The sequence below is a fragment of the Lycorma delicatula genome, chromosome 8, assembly GCF_047948215.1.
Source record: "Lycorma delicatula isolate Av1 chromosome 8, ASM4794821v1, whole genome shotgun sequence".
NCBI classification, from domain to species: domain Eukaryota; kingdom Metazoa; phylum Arthropoda; class Insecta; order Hemiptera; family Fulgoridae; genus Lycorma; species Lycorma delicatula.
Window position 1 is genome coordinate 9,732,209 of NC_134462.1, and position 20,655 is coordinate 9,752,863.

At 30.7% G+C, this 20,655-nt stretch overlaps 1 protein-coding gene across 3 annotated transcripts in view; it reads left to right on the forward strand.

The window, feature by feature from the left end:
• The window catches only part of Tsc1 (tuberous sclerosis 1 protein hamartin), a 92,106-nt gene that overhangs the window by 21,019 nt on the left and 50,432 nt on the right, over positions 1 to 20,655 (forward strand). For 2 of the 3 annotated variants that reach the window (XM_075372478.1, XM_075372479.1), the window contains exons 9-12: positions 47 to 210; positions 4,535 to 4,624; positions 9,807 to 10,103; positions 17,910 to 18,149. In XM_075372478.1, coding sequence (XP_075228593.1) covers positions 47 to 210; positions 4,535 to 4,624; positions 9,807 to 10,103; positions 17,910 to 18,149 — 791 coding nt within the window. The remainder of the gene's footprint in view (positions 1 to 46; positions 211 to 4,534; positions 4,625 to 9,806; positions 10,104 to 17,909; positions 18,150 to 20,655) is intronic. The other variant, XM_075372480.1, reaches the window with a different exon arrangement.

Here is a 20,655-nt window from a genome sequence, read left to right on the forward strand (position 1 = left end):
CTTGTAATCCTGCAACGAAAGTAATTATAGATTTTGCTTTTTACAGATGGTTCACATACTAGTAGAGGTGTTAGAGCCTTTAGCAGTCAGTTGCCAACAACTTCTGATAAAGAAATCTGGACTCCAAGTACATATTGCGGAGGTGCGACATCACCACCTGACTTATCTGCCTCAGCTCCAACATCAATACCACATACACCAATCAGTCAGGTCATTATTTAATATCTATTTTAGACATTTCTCTGCTGTTGCTTTTAATATTATTATTGTATATAGTCATCAGCAATTTACCTGATTTTTTGCAAATAAGATTTCAGTTTCAATATTTCAATTAAGTTTCAAGATTTCTGTTAATGTTTTTCAGTATGATTAACTGTTAAACTGGCAATTATTGATTTTGGATAATTGATATTAATTTAACTGGCAGCATTAATATCAGATTTGTTACCTTGCACACTGTTATGTTTGCCTTGAAAATTGCACTAGTTGCTTTTATAGACTATTTGTAACTTTTGGTATTCAAGGTTGTTTATATTCTACATAAATTGGTAGTTTACATAATTGTTAGTTTCTTGGTTATGTTTGTTTTGTCTAGTTTGAAAGTGTATTTTTGTTTAAACTTGTATAATATAGTTAGCATTAAAAATATTGTGATATTAATGGTTTTTTGTTTTAACGCAATAAGATTTTGAAATCAAAATTTTTTTAATTTTATTTTTATATATGTAATAATTAAAGGTTTTGGGTTTATTTTTCTGGTAAATACTGAATTTAAAAAAAAAATTAAAACAATTTTTACTGTTAGCTAAATGTATTCGGAGTAGAAGGATCTTCTCATCTTTCAGAAACTCAAGCCTTACCAACATGAAAATCATACAGCTTTTGACTTAGAAATTTTGTCACATTTAAATGAAGATGAAAAATCACTTTGCAGATGTCTGATCAGGTGCATTTTCTGAATAACTTTTTAAATTAAAATTATTGATATTTGTTAATGAAAATTCTGTGATGACTGAATAACTATATATACCTATTTTCATATTAATCTATTTTTGTTTTGAAGACAATTGTCTTCAGTAGTATAAAAAAGGGTAAAAAGTATAGAACTGTTCAGTTACTTCAACACGGTATGTGAACAATATTCAAACATTTCTTACTGATCTAGTAGAAGACTTTTGCACAGTAAACTGGTTTAAACAAGGTAATTGATCTTTTATATAGCATATTTCAAAATTAATATCATTTTTGTAAGATATCTATATTGTACAGTTATACACATGAAAACTCTTTTAACAGCCCGAATAATATTCATTACATTCAGGAACAGATATTATACTACATATGCTATAGAATTTATGTGTTGGTAATAGAGGGGGCTCAAGAATCTTTTTCTGCTAATCAGGTTATGTATATGTACAGTTGCCGCCAAGTAACAGTGAGCTTGGAATGGCAACGATTACTACAGTCTAACGTTTCATGTATCATGTTTATTCTACTAAGAAATGACTAATCATGGTGTGCCAATGTTTCAGAGAAAAATACTGGGGTTGCTATTTATATTTCTTGCCTAATAATGAAAAAACAAATATTTATGATTGAAATTGGTTTTATTGTTTTTAAAAATATTCTCCATTAAGATCAATACACTTTTGCGTGTGTTTGAATCAATTTTCAAAGCACTTTTTCCACTCTCATTTTGAAAGCAACAACCGCTTTTTCAGGTGTCGAAAATCATTGACCACGTAATTTTTTTTTTATGTATGGAAATAAAAAAAAAGTCATCGGGTGCCAAATCAGGGCTGTTCGGCAGATGACCCATCAATTTGATGTTTTGGCCAGTCAAAAATTCCTTTGAGCCAATGTGTGAGAGCTCGCATTGTCATGATGAAGAATGATTCGGCTCTTCTTTGACTTTTTCCTAATTTCTCTGAAGACTTCTGGCAAACAAATGGTCATGTATCATTCAGAATTAACTGTCCTATGTTGCTCTAATGCCACTGTCGCCACGTGAGCGGTAATGCCGAAGAAACTGCAACATTTGCTTCAATGTGCTTCTTCCGCTAACAACTTTTGTTGGATTTGGCTCATCTTGGAAGACCCATAGAGTTGATTGCTGTTTTGTTTCAGGCTCATATGCATAGGTCCATGATACATCACTTGTGTAGATGTTATACACAGCCTTTAATACACAATGAATGTATTTTTTCAACATTTCCTTGCACCAATCGACACGTGCCTTCTTTTGAGTGTTTGTCAGATTATGCAGGATCTAACGCAAACAAATCTTTTTTATGGCCAAATGATCATGCAATATCTTATTGATACTTGTCATACTAATGTCCAAAGATGCCTCAATCTCAAGTTATGTCACATGATGATCTTGCTTTATCAGTTCACGCACAGCATTGATGTTTTCTGGCACAACAACCGATTTTGGATGACCTTCATGGAATTCGTCCTGGAACGAACAGCACCCATGATTGAATTCATTATATCAGTTTTTTACAGTGCTGTAGGGTGCACTTTATCGCTGTATAAAGAATTAAGTTCATCGATGCACTCTTGTCTTGATAATCCACGTCGAAAGTTTTGAAAAATAATCGCACAAAAATGTTCATTAGTTAATTCCATTTTTTGCCTGCGATGTATTTTTCAAGTTACTGTTAACAACACAAGTCACGCTCAAATGACAAAATGTTCTGAAGAAGGTTATGTTCAACAATGTCAAGTTTCCAATGGTATCCACCGGGTTGGTCTAGTGGTGAACGCGTCTTCCCAAATCAGCTGATTTGGAAGTCGAGAGTTCCAGCGTTCAAGTCCTAGTAAATCCAGTTATTTATACACGGATTTGAATACTAGATGGTGGATTATCGGTGTTCTTTGGTGGTTGGGTTTCAATTAACCACACATCTGAGGAATGGTCGAACTGAGAATGTACAAGACTACACTTCATTTACAGTCATACATATCATCCTCATTCATCCTCTGAAGTATTATCTGAACGGTAGTTACCGGAGGCTAAACAGGAAAAAGAAAGTTGAAGTTTCCAATGGAAATATCAGATGGCACCTGGCAACACTTACTGTTGCCAAGGCCAGAAATTTAAATAGCAATCCTCGTAATACAGCAGTAACATGTGGGCTGATAATCCAAGCTTGCCATTACATGGTGGCTACTCTATGTATGATAAGTTTTTAATTTTTGCGCAGTAGATTGGTTTAGTATGGCTTTCATCCTCCTGGTCATTATATATCAGGGAAATTACTGCTATTGTCAAAAATGTTATTTCCTCCGTGGACTTTTCTTCCTGATAAACTTAGATCCCCTTAATCCAAAAGTACTAAAATCTTAGTTTGGCAGTTTTGTAGTATGAAAGTCTGTGTTTATGTTGACCCATACTATTATTTTACATTTTATCTCAGAAATTGTTTAACTTAACAAATTAAATTAGGATATTTATAAAAAAAAGAGGATTATACTTAATGAAAATATGTTCATGTGTATGCTTCAGTTAATAAAAAAAAACCAAAAATATCATAGAAATAATATTAAAAAATAAGAAACTTTTTTATGGTATCTTCCATTAATAAAAAAAGTTATTTGTATTATTTTTTTGTGTTTAATTATGAATTGTCTTTTTATGTTTTCATCTATTAACTTTTATGTAATTTATTTTATAAATTTAGTGTGATAGGGGTAGAAACAGTTTTCAACCTTATCAGATGATTGTAGAGAGAAACAGCTCTCTGTTTTTAAAATAGAGGTACTAACTTTTATATGACTAACTTTAGATTGTGATTTTTTTTAATAATTTTTTTCTAAGTGAGATTACCAAGATGGTTACTGTTTTCAAAACTCAAAGGGTTAGGGAGTAATGAACCCTTTCTCCTGAAAAAAAAGTTATATAATTTTTAAAAACATTTTGCAATTAATTATTACTTAAGCTGTCATTTTTTCTAAATGGATGTAAACTTATATTTGGATTGCATACATCTTATGATAAGTAAGACAGATTTACCTTAGCAGATTGAATTTGAACTAATCTTTATCTGGTGTAATTAATCATTCTAACAGTATTTTTTTTCTTTTGATGAGAAATAAAAAAAAGTGTTGTTGTAAGGATATGCTAATAACTGACAGTTGTACTCAAGTGCTGTGAAAATTCAGGAAATTGTTCTCAGATTATTTTACTTTTTTTATTGTGAGGGCTTAACAGTAACCATTAGTTCAGATAAAACTACCAGATAAACATTTTATGAAAAAAAATTGCCTAGACCTTAGTGAATGCTGGTTTCATTATAAGTAAAAAGAAAGAGGAGTCTAGATTACTTTATTATAATGTTATGAAATCAACAGCAGAAATTATCTTCAATAATACTTCCCTCAGAAATTAAATAATTTAAGTGCTTGTGATGTAAATTATAGCTTGCAATCTAAATTATAAAATGCATGTTGCTTTTTAATATAAAATCTTGAGTAAGTGTGTGATAACTGTAATTACATAAAGAATAATTTGTGGTGATTTATTTGTCAGACATTTGTTAGTTCATCATTCCTGCAACATGAAGGTTCTTCACCACCAGAAGCTGCTGTAGAGGCTACTCCTGAAACAACTCCTGTAAAGGTAAGTTATATAATAAAGTGAGTAATGTGACAGATCATTTAACTGTATGTATCTGTTGTGTGTTTTTCTATATATAAAATATATATATATATATATACAGTAAAACATACTGCAACATTTTACACATAATTTAAGAAAAAAGTATTGCAAGAAGGAATATGTTAGTGTGGAATGTAAAAATCAGATGTTTACATTACAAGTTATTCCAGAATCTACCACTATTTTAAACTTTCATTAGCATCTCATGGGCAGAAGATGAGAATAATATTCTTATGTTATTATTTTAATTTATGTTGTTGTACGTCATCATTTTCATATTCTGCCTCAGTTATTATTTCAATAAATTTCTGTCCATTTTTATAATACATTTCCTGGAAAAAGGAGGTAGTGTAGTTCTATTGTCAATAAATTTGTATCATTTTAACACATTTCTCTATACTGTAGCTCTTAGTCAAATATCCGTCATATTTGCGGAAATGTTTTTCTGTTTTCTATTATATAATTCTGAAATATGTGTATGTATTCACTTACTGTAAAAGAAATTATTGCAACTGAAAAAATATGTCATTCAATAATTAAAGAGACAAATGGCTGTAGAAAAGTTACTTATTCAATGACAATGAAACTAATACTACTTTCAACATATTCCCAGGCTATACTTAGGCACTCGTCCCATCTTTCTTATTCCAGACGTAAAGAATTCTTCATTCACCTTGGTGTCTGAGGCATTCTTGTACCGCATTCTTGACTTGCTCATTGTTGCTGAAATACGTACCATGTAAAAACTCTTTGAGCAGGCCAGACAAAAAAAAAAATTTATATCTGATGGTAGGAGATTGGAACTGTAAGGTGGATGTGGCAACACCTCTCAATCCAACTTCTGACCAGCTTCCTTTGTTTTTTAAGTAGTATGGGAGTGACTGTTGTTATGCTGAAGAATTATGGCTTTTGAGAGAGATCCAGATGTTTCCTCCTTTTTGCAGGTTTCATTTTATTTTCTAGCATATCACAATAGTAATCAACATCCATGCCATTCGAGAGCTTATCAAAGGTGATCACTGATTCACAGTTGAAGAAATCGCATTAGAAGTGGGTAACAGCTATGGGAGTGCTTAATCCAATATCAATGATCATCTTGGCTTTAGAAAAATTAGTGCTCAATGTGTTCTGAGGTTGTTGGCTGAAAGTCAAAAACAGGTAAGGGTGGAGATTTGTGAATCAATTTTGGCAAAAAGGGGAAGATTTTTCGAGGTGCATCATCACATGTGATGAGACATGGGTCTGTCATTACATTCCACATAAAAAATGGCGAGTAAGGAGTGGCGATTGAAGAATAAGGGCTGCCCAGTGAAGGCCAAAAGCTGTCTCGGCCAGAAAAGTTCTTGCAACAATTTTTTTAACTCAAGGGGAGTTTTACTCATTGATTTTCTGTACAAACAATGAACGGTATTGCGGCTTACTATTGCCAGCTGCTATGGTCAACAAAAGGCCCATCTGAGATGTCATCCTTCTCTAGGACAACGTCAGGCCACACACCACAATTTTGAAGAGATAAATTAGAAAAAATGCTTTGGGAAACTGTCGACCAACTTCCCTACAGTCCAGATTTCTCCTCCTGTGACTATTTTGTGTTTGCACCCTTGAAAGAATCACTTGGAGAGGAATGATTTGAAAACAATGAAGATGTTGAGGAGCACATGTGCAATTGTTCTTCAAACCTTTTATGAACAACAAATATTTTAGCTTCCAAATCGTTGACAAAAGTGTGTAGATCGTGCAGGAGACGACTATGTAGAGAAATGATGAAGATATGAGCCGTGTATATTATTAATCAGTCCATTTGTAAAAGAAAATTAGCATTTATATTTGATTTACCCTTGTATTTTCTGGTTGATACAATATTTACTGGTTGAAACAATAATATTTATTATGTTTTATTTAAAATTCAGTCAATCATGTATTATTGTAATTTCCAATGTTTTTTCATCCAGTGCATTGGGAATTTAAGTCTTTAAAACACTGGTAATAATTACACGTTGATCCACCATGCCTTCAGTATCCAGGAGCACATGTTCAGTTGACAGGCCTCTAATCTATATAGTTGGTGACAACTAGATAGACCAGTAACCAAAAGAACTGATCATCGTGAGAAGTAAATTTTTAAAAAATCTTCAGAGAAGAAGATTTGAAGATTATTAACAATGATTGTAGGAAAGTATTTATCAATTCCTACATGCTTGATAATTTGAAAAGCTCGTATTAATTTACATCCCTAAAATTGTTTTAAAGAAACTGTGTTAGAACTGCATGTGGGTTCAGTTTGGGAAAATATCCACCAATCCTGTGTGAATTTGTGATCAAGAGTGAATTTGTTAATACATTTGTAAATACAAATGTATGTAGTGTACAAGTGTATTTGTTTGTGTATTTGTATTTGTACATTTGTATTGTTCAAGAATGAGATTTTGATATAACTAAATTTGATGGAAGAGCTTGAGAATTCTGGTTGAATGCTGGAACATTTGTGATTAAATTGATGGTTGGCTTTTAAAAATCTTGTGAATTACTCTCATTAAAATACATGTAAATTATGAATAAAAACCAATGAATTAAGAAGTTCAACAAATTGATTGAAATATCAGTGCTATTTTAGGCAAAACCATTCACTTTGTTCTGAGCTTTATCTTAGAGTGATCAGTGCTGCACAACTTCAGCAATTTTCATATTTGCCTTGTTATAAAAAGTATAAATGAGAAAAAAATTTTGTCACCTGCGACGAAATGTGGGTCTACCACTATACTCCCCAGTCGAAACAAGCCAGTGGCGGAGGAAAGGAAAGGCAGCCCCAGTGACAGCCAAGACTCAACTGTCAGTTGGCAAGGTTCTTCCAACCATTTTTTTCGATTGGCAAGGCATTTTATTCACTAATTTTTTGTGTGAGCGACGCACAATCAATGCTGCTTACTACTGTGAGCTGTTGAAAAGGTGAGGACTGCATATCGCTGCAAAAGATGAGACCAACTGATTCGAGAGGCCATACTCTTCCATGACAATGCCACGCTCCATACTGCAGTTCTAATGGTCTCAAAACTGGAAGAAATGCATTGGACTTGATTATCCCTCCCTGCAGCCTGGACCTATCTCCCTGTGATTTTCATTTGTTTGGGCTGTTTAAAGAAGCTCTTGTAGGACAGTGATTTGAAGATGACGAGGACATGGAAGTATTTATATGCATTTTGCTTCTGATGCAATGAGCTTCATTCTATGATGCTGTGATAAAAAACTTTCCTTCTCGTCGGGAAAAATGTATTTCTAAAGCAGGAAACTATGTAGAAAAATAAATTATATTTACCTTTTATTTTTCAATAAATAAATAAATAAAAAAATTAAACCCCGTTTATATTTGATTTACACTTGTATTTCTACATTTTCTCAATATAGTTGTTCTCCCTAAGTTCTAATCTTCTCTCTTGTGTAATTTAACACTAAAAGGAGTATTTATGCATTTTTTATTTTTCTCAGTAATGATAACTCTTTTTTTATAAAATTATTTTTTATGTCTCTTTTAATGGTTTTGTTTGTAAAAATGATTAGGCCGTTCTATTACTTATAAAGTGTAAGTCAAAAAGTAGAATGAAATTCTATAAACTATTATTTTTATTTACACTACATAAATTAAATATGCTTATTCTTCAACATGATCCCCTCCTACTTCTATGAATTTAATCCTTCTTGTAATAAACTTTTGAAGTTGTTCTTGGAAGAATATTTTCAATCCATTGAGTAGTACATTTTTCACAATTTACATGATGTCTTCATCAAAACAAAGATTCCCTCAAGCTCTTCTTCAAGTGAATCTAAAACTGAAAATCGCTTGGAGTTAGGTCGGGAGTGTATGGTGACTGGTCTAACACCTCAAAACTAAGGCCTTTAAGGTTCATTGATTGTTTAAAATCTAGTGTTACCCTGAAACAAAATCATTCAAAAGTTTATCACAGCTTTTTGACTTGAGTTTTGCATTTAGTGATGATAGTAGTTTTCACTATTCACACTATCACCTTTAGATGTGAAGTCAGTAAAAACTTGATCTTTCATATCCCAGAATATTGTCATCAACTGCAGATCTGTGTGTTTTGAATTTTTTTGTTGTAGGATGTTCATTGTTAAACTTAGTCATTTATTATTAAGTTCAAAGTGATAAACCCGTGTCTCATCAATCATTATTATTTTTCATAAATCAATTTCCGTTATCTTCATAATGCTTCAAAAGCTTCTGAGAAATTTTCAAATGATTTTATTTGTGGATGTCTCAGTTGACCTGGAACCCAGCAAGCATAGACTTTTCAAATGTTTAAAGAATGCAGACGATTAAAAATGCTAAATTATGGCTTATAATTTAACTTACAATTTCATTAATTCTGAATTTGTTAATTGTTGTATACCATCTGTTTAACCGCTTTGATATTGCCATTATTCTTTGAAGTGGAAGGCCTATCTTTATTGTTCAGAAAAGATAAAAATCCTATCTTTTTTATTGATCAGTCCATTTGTATATCTTGCTACCCATACAATCTTTTCTGTACTGTTATTGTGTTCTATCAATGATCTGGTGGTTTCACCCCTTCTGATTTGAGAAAACATCGCATTTCTTCCTTGGTACAGTTTGAGAAAGGAACAGTCATTTTAAATTCACTTTTAAACACAATCACAATAATCGCCTAACTGAATAATATTTCCAGTGAAAAGATGAAATGAGATTATGATTTATATCAGAACAGTTTGTGTTATGTATATATAAAATTCACTTTATTTTATTGATGTAATCCATAACATATGAATACTTCTCCTATCACATGTTCTCTTATCCTATTGTTGTTTTGTATTTAATTGTGTGTCTGAGCTGTCTTGTTTCTTGTACATGTCATGAATTATTGGCTACTGTTACCTTGTAGTTAACTAATTTTTCGTACCTCCAGGTTTGGTTTCTGTGTAAGTATCTGGTAGTTATTAATTATACATGTTCTTTGCACGCATGCCGATATGGTTTGATATTGAAGATCACTTTATCATTTTTCAAAGTCTGTTTTATCTTTGTATGTTAAGTTTATGTAATGTTTTGTCTGTTTTGATTTTTATTGGTTTTAATGAAAATATACTTACAAAATAGTATTTATTGTGACAGGATTTAAGGCAAGTAACACGATGTCCCCCTTCAGTCGGTTCAAGTGTTGTTCGAGCATTAAATTCTACTCTTGTTGGTCCCACTGGAGGCAGTTCCCCGATGCATTCCCAGCCTTCCTCTCCAATGAAGAAGGAAGTGTCTCCATTCCGGTTTCCCCCTGATAATTGTTCTGCCTTCCAGCAACTCCCTCGTAATATATCGACCTGTACGAACAGCAATCAATATGACCAGATTCAGGCTAGGCGAGACTCTTTTTTAAGCCAGAGAGTACAGCGGATCGTGTTAGAACGTATTCAGGTGATATTCATTTTCATTTCATTTTATATTATTTTAAATTATTTTATAGTTTTCTCATTTAACATTGAATCATTGTTATGGTATTATTATTTTTTATGCTCATTGGTGGTTATCAGGGTTGCAGAAATATTAGAAATAAGTATTTAAACAGTTGCATTCAGTTGAAATTTACCTGAATATGTAGAAATGTAACAGGTTTGGGAGTCGGAGGATTGATTTACCTGGGTTCCATGTAATCACTTACCATGTTTGTTTGCCACCAGTCTTTTCAAAAACATGACTCCTTTCTTCATCTATTTGTTGTTACTTATAATGTGTACTACTTTTAATGAGTTCTGTGAAAAGATGGAAATCGGTAAGGGTCAGACTGGGTTGTGGATTGGTTTATTAAAAACTTCTCATTTATGAATGTCATGTTGTGACATGCTTATTTTCTAATTGTGCTGATTAAGCACAATGGATCCCATCTTGCAATAATTTTTATGCATCCTAGATAAACTAACAGTTTTGTAGATTGTGGTATGAAAAGATTGTGGAAATTTTTCATATATGGTGTTATCTAGTGGCTGATACCAATCCTGTCTGATGAATATGTCAGCATGATATAGCAAACTATGCATAATGACAGCTGATTTAATTCATTCATTATTATCCCTTATTATATTAAAACATTGAATCAAATGCAACAATAGTGCCCTATAGTTGCATTTGATTCATCCATAAGATTATCTTTAACTTCCTTAATGGTGTGATGAAGCTACAGTAGTATTTTTTTTTATGTTAAGAAATCAAGTTACAGATCTCATATGCTGCAGGATTTTCAGTTTTATTCTTTCATTTAAAAAGTTAAGAGAAATGATACAAAATCAGCTAAAATGGGGAAATTGAAACCAAATATGACAAACAAGCTACTGAGATTGGCTGACCTTGAATTGATTAGAATCATTGAACTACTTGGTGATTGTGTATGAATGGATATTTCTTTACAAATGAATTTCGTATTGTCTTAAAACATTTTTAAACATAATAAAATAATTAAAAGGTGTTTATAAATATTTTACACAAAATGAAAATGTACAAATTGTTTAAATGTTCCTAAATGGATATAGAATTATATTTTCTAAGAATTTAAAAATACTCATTATAAAAAAATCAAAATAATATGGAAAATTATGAAAAGTTTTTTTTTCTAAATAGATAGTTTTTCTTAAAGTTATTAATAGTTTGTAAAAATTGTAGTCTTTCACAGGTCTAATCAGTTGTTAGCAGGTTGTACAAGATGTGGTAGAGAGTTACTTTCAAACTGTGTAATTTTTTCAAAATTGTTAACCTGATTAAGAGCTACTTGAAATTATTATTGAGCCAGTTTATTTCCAGCAGTTTTTTCTGTCTGCAAAATCTCCCCTAATTATCATTTGGATGTTAGGATATGTTCTGCAGCCCTGATATATAATGTTGTGGATATGTTTGGATAAAATTGTTGTGGATATGTGTTTAAATCCTAACATATATTATCTCAGAGAGGAATTGTGTATTTGTCTGTGTGTATATTTAGAAAGTAGACAATGATTTTATATGAGAACTTGAAATTAATTACATTTATGTAGCCTGAAAGAGTACTTGGTGTTAGATAAGTTTTTGTTATTTTTCCTTTTAAGTATATGTTTTGGAAGTGAAATCTTCTTAGTTTTGTATATATCTTAACATTCTGTGTTATAATTTAATCTGCTGTATTTTAAGTTAACCTGATCTGTTTTTGTTCATTGGCTTTTTGTTTACATTAAAAAATTTTAAATACCTCGATAATTATAAATATCCTCGATAAATAAATTATTAAATAACCTATGTAAATCCATCCAACATTTTTTTTTGAAAAATACCATATGTGAGTGATGTCCAATAAGGTGCTATTGAAGTAATTCATCGTTAATAAAACTTTGTATTGTTCATAATGTGATATAAATTCAAGCCATATTCAGAAAGTAAAGATACAAGACTAGAAAATAATTTTTAAGCCTTTTTTTTTTTTTATTTTGCATCTAATTTTAATACTTAGTAGAAAATATTATTTACTTTTGAAATTAGTCATCATGAACCTTAGTGAATTTGAAGAGTTTGGGATTGAATTTCATTATTCTAATAGCATTATCAAAGTCTTTCATCAGCCTTTTAACCATGTCATCTATACTGTCTTGAATCTTAACAGACTTTGAATTTTGTAAACATTTAATAATTGCTTATTGCATAGCTGTTTGAAGGGTTGGTTAAAACTACACACTTGAAGTCCATATTAACTTGCAGTGGGTGTTATTCATTTTGCAGCCATCTCATTTTAATAGTTCTCACATTTAGAATCAACATCTCATTGTTTCGTAAGGGAACAAAATTAAAGAGAAGCTACTCCTTTCTATCCCTGAACATTGTTACCACAATTTTTCATCTTGATGTTGATATTTTTTTAATTTCTTTACTAACAAATGTGTTTGACACTTGTACTGACATTCACTTTTTATTAGGTTTTTGTTATTGTAGCTATGTCTCAATTCCCTGTCACAATCCAGTAAATCTTGTCAGTCCTCATAATGTACAAAAAATGCTTTTACCACTTCCATTTGACAAGGAATTTTTTATCGTCCAGAATTTTCAGCACCCAACAGAGATAGCTTAAACATCTGTAATTGTTTTATAAAGAATAGTTCTTGATACTTACGGGCATTTTTCATGTTCATTAAGTACTTATTATTACTAATTATTTCTTCAGTTTTGTAAATTTCATTATAAGAGTGGTCTTGCACAGCTTTGTGCATCAAGCTCATTTCCGTTTTAAATACAAGACATCATTCTGCTTTCTTACTTAATAATATTATTACCATAGGAAGAAACTTTGTGTTGAATTTCAGGAGTAGTTTCTTATCAAGAAATTCTTTATCTTTTATAAAGATTTCTTTATCTTATAAAAAAATGATGTTATAAAAAATACCTTGCACTAGTGATTTAGAAACGGTATTGTCAGTTTAATTACAATGACAATCATAACATTGCTCTGACTGGGGTCCAGTAAACTCTACACATCTTATGGATGATGTCTGCAAGACATCATCCACATACATACACGAACTAGACCCACAAACTAAACATCAGTCAAATAAATTAAAACATAGATTTTAAAGAATATGGCTCTTTGAAAACCATTTTTTTATGATATAGTAATTTTTTAATAGACTGATCTGGGTTTTCCCTGTCATTTAACTTAGATTGGAAATTCATATTGAAATATGAACATTCTGATAGGGTGAGATTTGTTGTTTCTTTCAAATGAAACAGATGATAAAAGAATCGTTTTTATTTTTTCATCATATCTACAATTTAAGTCCTGTACAACTATAGCTATAAATTTTTGAACTTCTACGCTAATGAAGCCTGCTCCAACGTTCATTTTACTACCCTTTTCAGTAAATAAAATTCCCTTGGATCGTATTGTATTCCAACGAGATGCATACAGGTATATTTGGAAGGGTTATGTAGAAATGCTTGCTGCACAACCTCAACCTTCTCTTCAAACAGATTGCCGCATTGTTTGCAGAAGGTTGACTACACTTCTACTCTCCTTAAACTTTGCATACCACGCAATGATACTCTTGCTATCAGGTGTTGGTTGTCCATATTCCCTTCTAAAATTTCGCTGCACAGTAATCTGTGACTTTGACTCATGATAACACAACACACATTGTGCTTTCTCCTGGATTGATGCCATTTTATAAAAAAAATTATCACAGAGCCCTCTACCTGCAACAAACCAATATAAAAAAACTTGATTTTTTCTTTCTTTTGACACAAACCACACAGCTATAATTGTAATAGTTTTTTTGTAATCATGGAAAGACTTTATGGACACTCTGTATATATACACACACACACACACACACCTCATTACGAGTCTTTATTTTTTTAAATTTATTACACCATTCTGTATTTGCATTATTGCATATCGGTTATTTTCTAAGAACATAATAAAAATTTGTCTATTATTAAAATTATCATTTCATTTCATTTCTGATTACAATTTCTTTGACAGAATGTAGTATATTTCACATTTAGTTAATATCTAACAGAAATCTTAACAGCGTAAATAAAATTTTTGGTTTTGTAAAAATAGAGCTTTAGAAGGGTTGTTTTTGAATCCGTAATATGTAGCGGAATCATCTTGGAACCATAATCTTAAAAGTTTGTGGTGTTAGCTGCTGTACTTACCTTAAAAAAACTTAGTACTTTGCCTGTTAGTAATTTGTAAATTTCTTCCATCTGTTTAATTGTTTATGCAGTTAGTTTAATTTTGTAGATTAATAGGATTCCTCCTATTAATCTACAAATTAAAAATTCTATTAATTTTATTTCGTCAAGTTAATTTTCCTAACCAAAAATAAGCTTTCAGTGATTTGTAGAAAATTTTTTGTTGCATCTGTTGACGGTTTTTCCTATCCTTGTAGTTTGTATGATATTTAAATTTAATTTATTACATGTTAAAATTATAGTCATTTGTAAAAAATGTTTGTTGTCCTGTTAGTTTCATTATTTTTTATGTTCTGTTATCTAACTGCATTTCTTTATTTAGCCCTAGTACTAATTGCTGATCTCTGAAGCTTGGCTTGCCTTTTAAATATCATTTTCATTGATGTCAACCACTTTTTCAAATTTGCATTTTACGTTGGAAAATTTGGCAATCCATCATGTTTCATATAGTTTAAAGAGCAAATTTTAACCTTTCTCTCAATGTGTTTCTGTCAAAGCTAAGGTAAAATCTTTAAAACTAATTGATTGAGTAATTTATTTTAAAGACTAGTGGATTTATGGATTTTTTGTTTCTTAAAACGTAGGACATTTCAAATCCAGTCTACCTATTCCTCTAATTCTTTCATTTTGTGGCAATTTGAAATTGTTTGTCCATAAACTTCAAATTCTTTGTTTATAGATGCAAAATGTTCTGTGATAGAATTCATTTCATCTTGCTGATGAAAAAATAGTAAAAATTGGTTTGAGGCTATAGTCACTAACAGAACAATGAATCTAATCTACTGAATAATCAATCGCTAACAAAATAATGAATGAGTCTGTTGCACTTGCTCATTCATCTCATTTGTAGCTGGATCTGTTTGACTTGTTATTCTGTGTTATACAGCCATTTCAAAGAAATATTTTGCCACCTAGTAGTAATTAGTGTTTAAGGTGGTTTTTGTAATTTTGTTTTTAATATCTTTTGATTGGTGTTCATTGAAGACAATTCATGAAATCATACACAGTACTGTGTACTGTATACATCTACATGATAAATAGTCTGATTTCAATGTAGTTTAATCATCCAGGAGTTATATATGAACTAATGCATTAGTTCATGATACAATTTTTAGTTTCATTAAAATAACCTGTGTAGCATTAAAAAGCTAATAAGTTTTTGCTCTGGTAATGTGGTATTTTTTAATAATAATTTTATAAATGCTTTATTATTTTATTCTGTATGAATATTTACTGTGATGTTTATCAGATAAAACAGTTAACCATTATAAAAAGAGTTTATACTATTAGTCTAATTAAACAGGAAAGATCTAATACTTCTGTATACTTTCACTACTATTAATTTTTCCTGTTAGTTTTATGGCTGGATTATTTTAACAGCTCTTATTTGGATGCACAACTCATATTTTTAAAGAGGTAAACACTACCATTTCTTTGATTAAGGTAAAAAGTGTAATTTTTTTCTTATGAAAGTGAAAAATTAATGGTTTTTTGTAAATGTTGGTAGTCAGCAAGTAATTGTTTTGTGTGTGGCTTAGGATCCTTTGTGTTAATTTTTCTTTATATGCAAATCAGAACTTCTGACTGTTTGTATATGTCTGTTTTTTTGTTTGTGTTGATGTTTTCTTAAAACTCAAAAACCATTAGCAAATCTGAATGATTCTTTTATGAATGTTTTTGTTGAACTCTGAAAACAAATATATCTATAATAATTACACAGTAGGTCTGAAAAGTTCCTCAATTAAATTTCTGTAGTTTATACAAGTAGCGCCATCTCTTGCACAACCAAGGAACTATGTAGTACGATGTCTGACTAGTGTGTTTACAAAATTTCGTGTCAAGAAATGAGAGCACACCTTTTGGTGTGCTCTCATTTCATTCCACACTTCTTGACCAAAGTACAAAAAGAAGTGTGTCTTTCTTGTGCTCAAGACTTCGTTGAAACTGCCAATAACGACCTGAATTTTTTACAAACAATTGTAACTGGGGATGAAAGCTAGTGCTTCATGTATGATCCACAGACGAAGCGTCAATCCACTGCTTGGTTGAGTCCTGGAGCACAAAGACTGGTGATAGTCAGGCAGCAAAAATTAAGAGTGAAAATGATGTTGATTGCATTCTTTGATTCAAAAGGCCCTGTTTCATCATGAATTTGTCCCAACTGGTCAAATCATAAATTCTAATTCAATTATTAACGAAATACCTGATGCATCGCATTTGTCGAATCCAGCTTAATTACCAGGATCTGGGCAGTTGGACTTTCTTACATGACAGTGCCTCAGCACAATTGGCAACAGTTTTAACACATTATTATGCCGCAAATCAAATCACCAACTTATTCCATCTGCCCTGTTCACCCAACTTGTTTCCAGCAGACTATTTTCTGTTTCTGAAACTAAAGTTGAAGATGTAAGGCCACTTTTTCGACAACATTCCGGCCATCCAAAGGGCTTGCATCAAGCAGTTGAAGGCAGTCCCACGAAGTGATATCTCCAGAGTATTTGAGGGGCTTTACCGGTGCTCCAACAAGTGTATAACTAGAGAAGGGTTCTATGTAGAGGGCTAATGTGAGTAAATTCATTTATTTTTAAATCTGCATTTGTGTTTAATTTAGTTTGGGAAATTTTCACACATACTGTATGTATTAATATATCAGCAGTAAACTTTAAAAACAGTTTGTAGTATTTTCTCGTCATTTTCTGTATAATAATATTTATTTTGATAAAACTATGTTCTGTAACAGTTATAATTACAAAGTGTAATTTAGAAGAAAGACTGAATTTTATTTTGGTATTTCATTTAACAAAAGTGAGTACTCCTTTCTCAAGATATTGGCTATTCAATAAATTTTATCAGACCATGATTTTTATATGTTGATTATGTTTATGTTATATGTTTATACGTTGTGTACAATTTTTTTAGCGAGTGCTATCTATATAATTTCAATTTATCTGTTATCTTAATTTGTATTTGATTTACTGCTCTTTTGTGATAATGCATAAATGGCACAACCTGTTTTAACAAGATTTATAGAATAAGATTTTTTAACTAGATGTAGCAATTCACAAGATTGAAATCTTATTGCATTGTCTCCACTTAAAATACATATTACATATTTCCACTTAAAATACTTAACAGTTCTTTATGAAAAATAGATTTTGACATTAATTTTCTGAAGATGCACTTTACAAAAAAAATAAATAAATGAAAAATTAATAATAACTGAAGCACACAGAATTGTGAATACATTTTTGTTAACTTTAAAAATGTTTCTTTCCCTCATCTTGTGATTTATATAATGTGGATAAACTTTAGTAAAAGATTTCAGGGGGAGAAGAATTAATGCAAATAAAATTTGAAACAATCTTTCCACATAATTTTTTTTTTTAATTTTTGCTGAGGATGGCTTTCTTCTTGGTAATAAATAAAAACATTGGATGTATAATTCAAAATGTTATTTAAAATAATGATTTCCATTTTTGTTAATTTAATACATTTATTATTGTTTATTTTAAGGTATCTGAGACTCAGAGCATAGAAGGAAAAACACTAAAACCAAAAACACCTGTGTCAAGTGGGAGCTACCATCAACCGACCAGTCCTCTTAGGATTATACCAGGGAATGTATTAGATCGAGATTTAGCCCATCATGTACAGACCCCTAATAGTCCCCATTTAGTAGAAGAAACACAAGAAGACAGAGAGGTTGAGACGATGATGAGAGGTGGAAATGAACTTCCCACATCGATGACAACAGTAAGTAATAATCTGTCCAATTAGTATTGTTATTTTATTAGTGCGGAAGATTTCTGACTTGCTAATAAATGATTTTGTTAATTTCACTAGTGTGAATTTCTATTTTAAAATTGTATAGAGGTGGGAATTGTTAGTAAAATGAATTGCTAAAAAAAAAATTGTAATATAAATGTTCAATAAACAGGGATCGTAGCCTGTATAAACAATGTACATCATTTATATGCAAAAATTGGTCAAATATAAACAGATTGTTTTTTAAAAATAATTTATTTACAAAGTATTCTTACACATTCTGTAGCTTCCATTTATATCTGTACACTTTTCAAATGGATTGGGAATTTTCAGGAATATGCTGTGCATATTGTCTTTGCAAAATTTCACTTAGTTTAACATTTATGTTGGTAATATTCGGTTATACATTGCATAATTGCTCTAGGTATTTACTGCCTTCTCTTCCAGTTAGAGGCTAATAGAATGATAATATACGGTAAGAATAACTGTATACAGTAATTCTAGGCATGCCCAAATGACTATTACATAGTCTTAAAGCTAAATGATAATTTATTTTGTTGCTACAGAGAAACTCCAGTGTATATTTGACTGACCTTTTTATATTAAACAGATTACTGAATGTATATGTTTATGTGTTAAACATATACATTCAGTGTATCCTTACACAGACAACTATATTTTTTTAACTTGCAAGACTTTTTTTACATTTTTATTCAAGCGTTAAAAATTAATAAAAAATTTAACACTTTATTTAAAGTCTATTATGTATTATCAAATTAAATAGAATGCTAGAAGATCAAGATGAATTTATAATTACTGGAGTAGAATTTGATAAATCAGTTTACCAACACAGGTACGATAAATTATTTGATTTGTTTTTTATTTACACAATGTAGTAAGATCTATGGAAAAATAATAGTTCTTAAAATTACAAGAACTAAGTTATAGTTAACAAATTATTTATATATATAAATACAAGGCATATTGATAAAGTAAGGGCTGTTTTTTCATTAAAAAAAAATTAACTTGTGAGAAAAGGTTTTTACTTACAGTTTTAGTTTACTGCATATCTACTTCACTTTTCCACATAATCACAATTCAGTTCTAAGCAGTTTTCATAATGTTGCACCAGTTTCTTTAACTCCTCTGCATAGAAGTTTGCTGCCTGGGAATTGAACCAGTTGACAACAGCATTCTTGAGTTCCTGGTCATTTTCAAACCGTTGTCCACCAAGCCACTTTTTTAAATGCAAGAAGAGAAAGTAGTCGCTAGGTGCAAGGTTGGGACTATATGGTCCCAATATATATGTGACTGTATGGATGGTCAAAAAGTTCCCAATGAAAATCCTGTATCTTCTTGGTTAAGGCAGTGATATGAAGACATGATTTGTCGTGAAGGAGGATTATGCCTGACCTCAGTTTCCTGCGTCATCGATTTTGGATCACATGTCTCAATTTGGTGAGCATTTTGCATTACACGTCAGTTGTAATTGTTGATCCACGTTCTATGAAATCACACAAAATGTCACCCTTTTCATTTCAAAAAAATGGTAGCCGACATTTTTTGACTTGAGTTCAGAGATTGCGTAAACTTTAACACAATCACAAATAGCTAACATGAAACAATACTTTCAATGAACAGCTGATAAAGGTTATGAGTTACAGCAGAACAATCATTGCTGCCATACATGTGATTGGGAGAGAAATCAAAATTTCCCTTTACTTTTTGACTTACTCTCGTATTATTAATTAAATTAGTTCCACAAACTTATTCTGTAGCTAACCAAATTGATTTTATCTATTTTTAAAATTATCTATTAAATGTTACTATTTATCTAACTATTGTATTTTATAATTTATTAAAAATTATATTGATTTTTTTGAAATGTTTTGTGAAGTTCTTAAATTACTCTTTTAAAACAAAATTTTGGATTATAACACACAAAAATTTGTTTAATGTTAATTTTATGTTATATATTTCTTCAGTTATTATTATGTGAAGAAATGAAAGAGATTACAGAACTGAAAAACACATTAGGATAATGGATATATTTAATGGATGTTATGTTTAATCAGTAATACTAATACTGAAGTTTAGTAGAGTAAATGTTTTTCTTAGAAAAATTCAGTGGGTTTAAGTTTCTCATTTGACTAAATATTAATTGGTGTGATTAATGTGTTAATGGAAGAAATATTTGGAAATTATTAACATGTATCTATTTGAGATGAACATTATCCTTGGTCTTTCCCTTGAACTGTACCTTATTTTGCTGATTTCCCACACCAGATTTGTAGTTCCATGAGTTGTGCTTCATTGTTCCACGAGTTGTGCTTCCAGTATTCTGAGTAATTTTCCTGACCTTTTTTTGTGGAAAAGTAAGATGAGTCTGTTGTAGCTCTCATAATGAAGATTTTTCAGGTCAAATTTGATCGTATATCTATAATGTAAGGAAATTTTTTTATAAAATATTCGTGCTATGAAAACTTATATATAC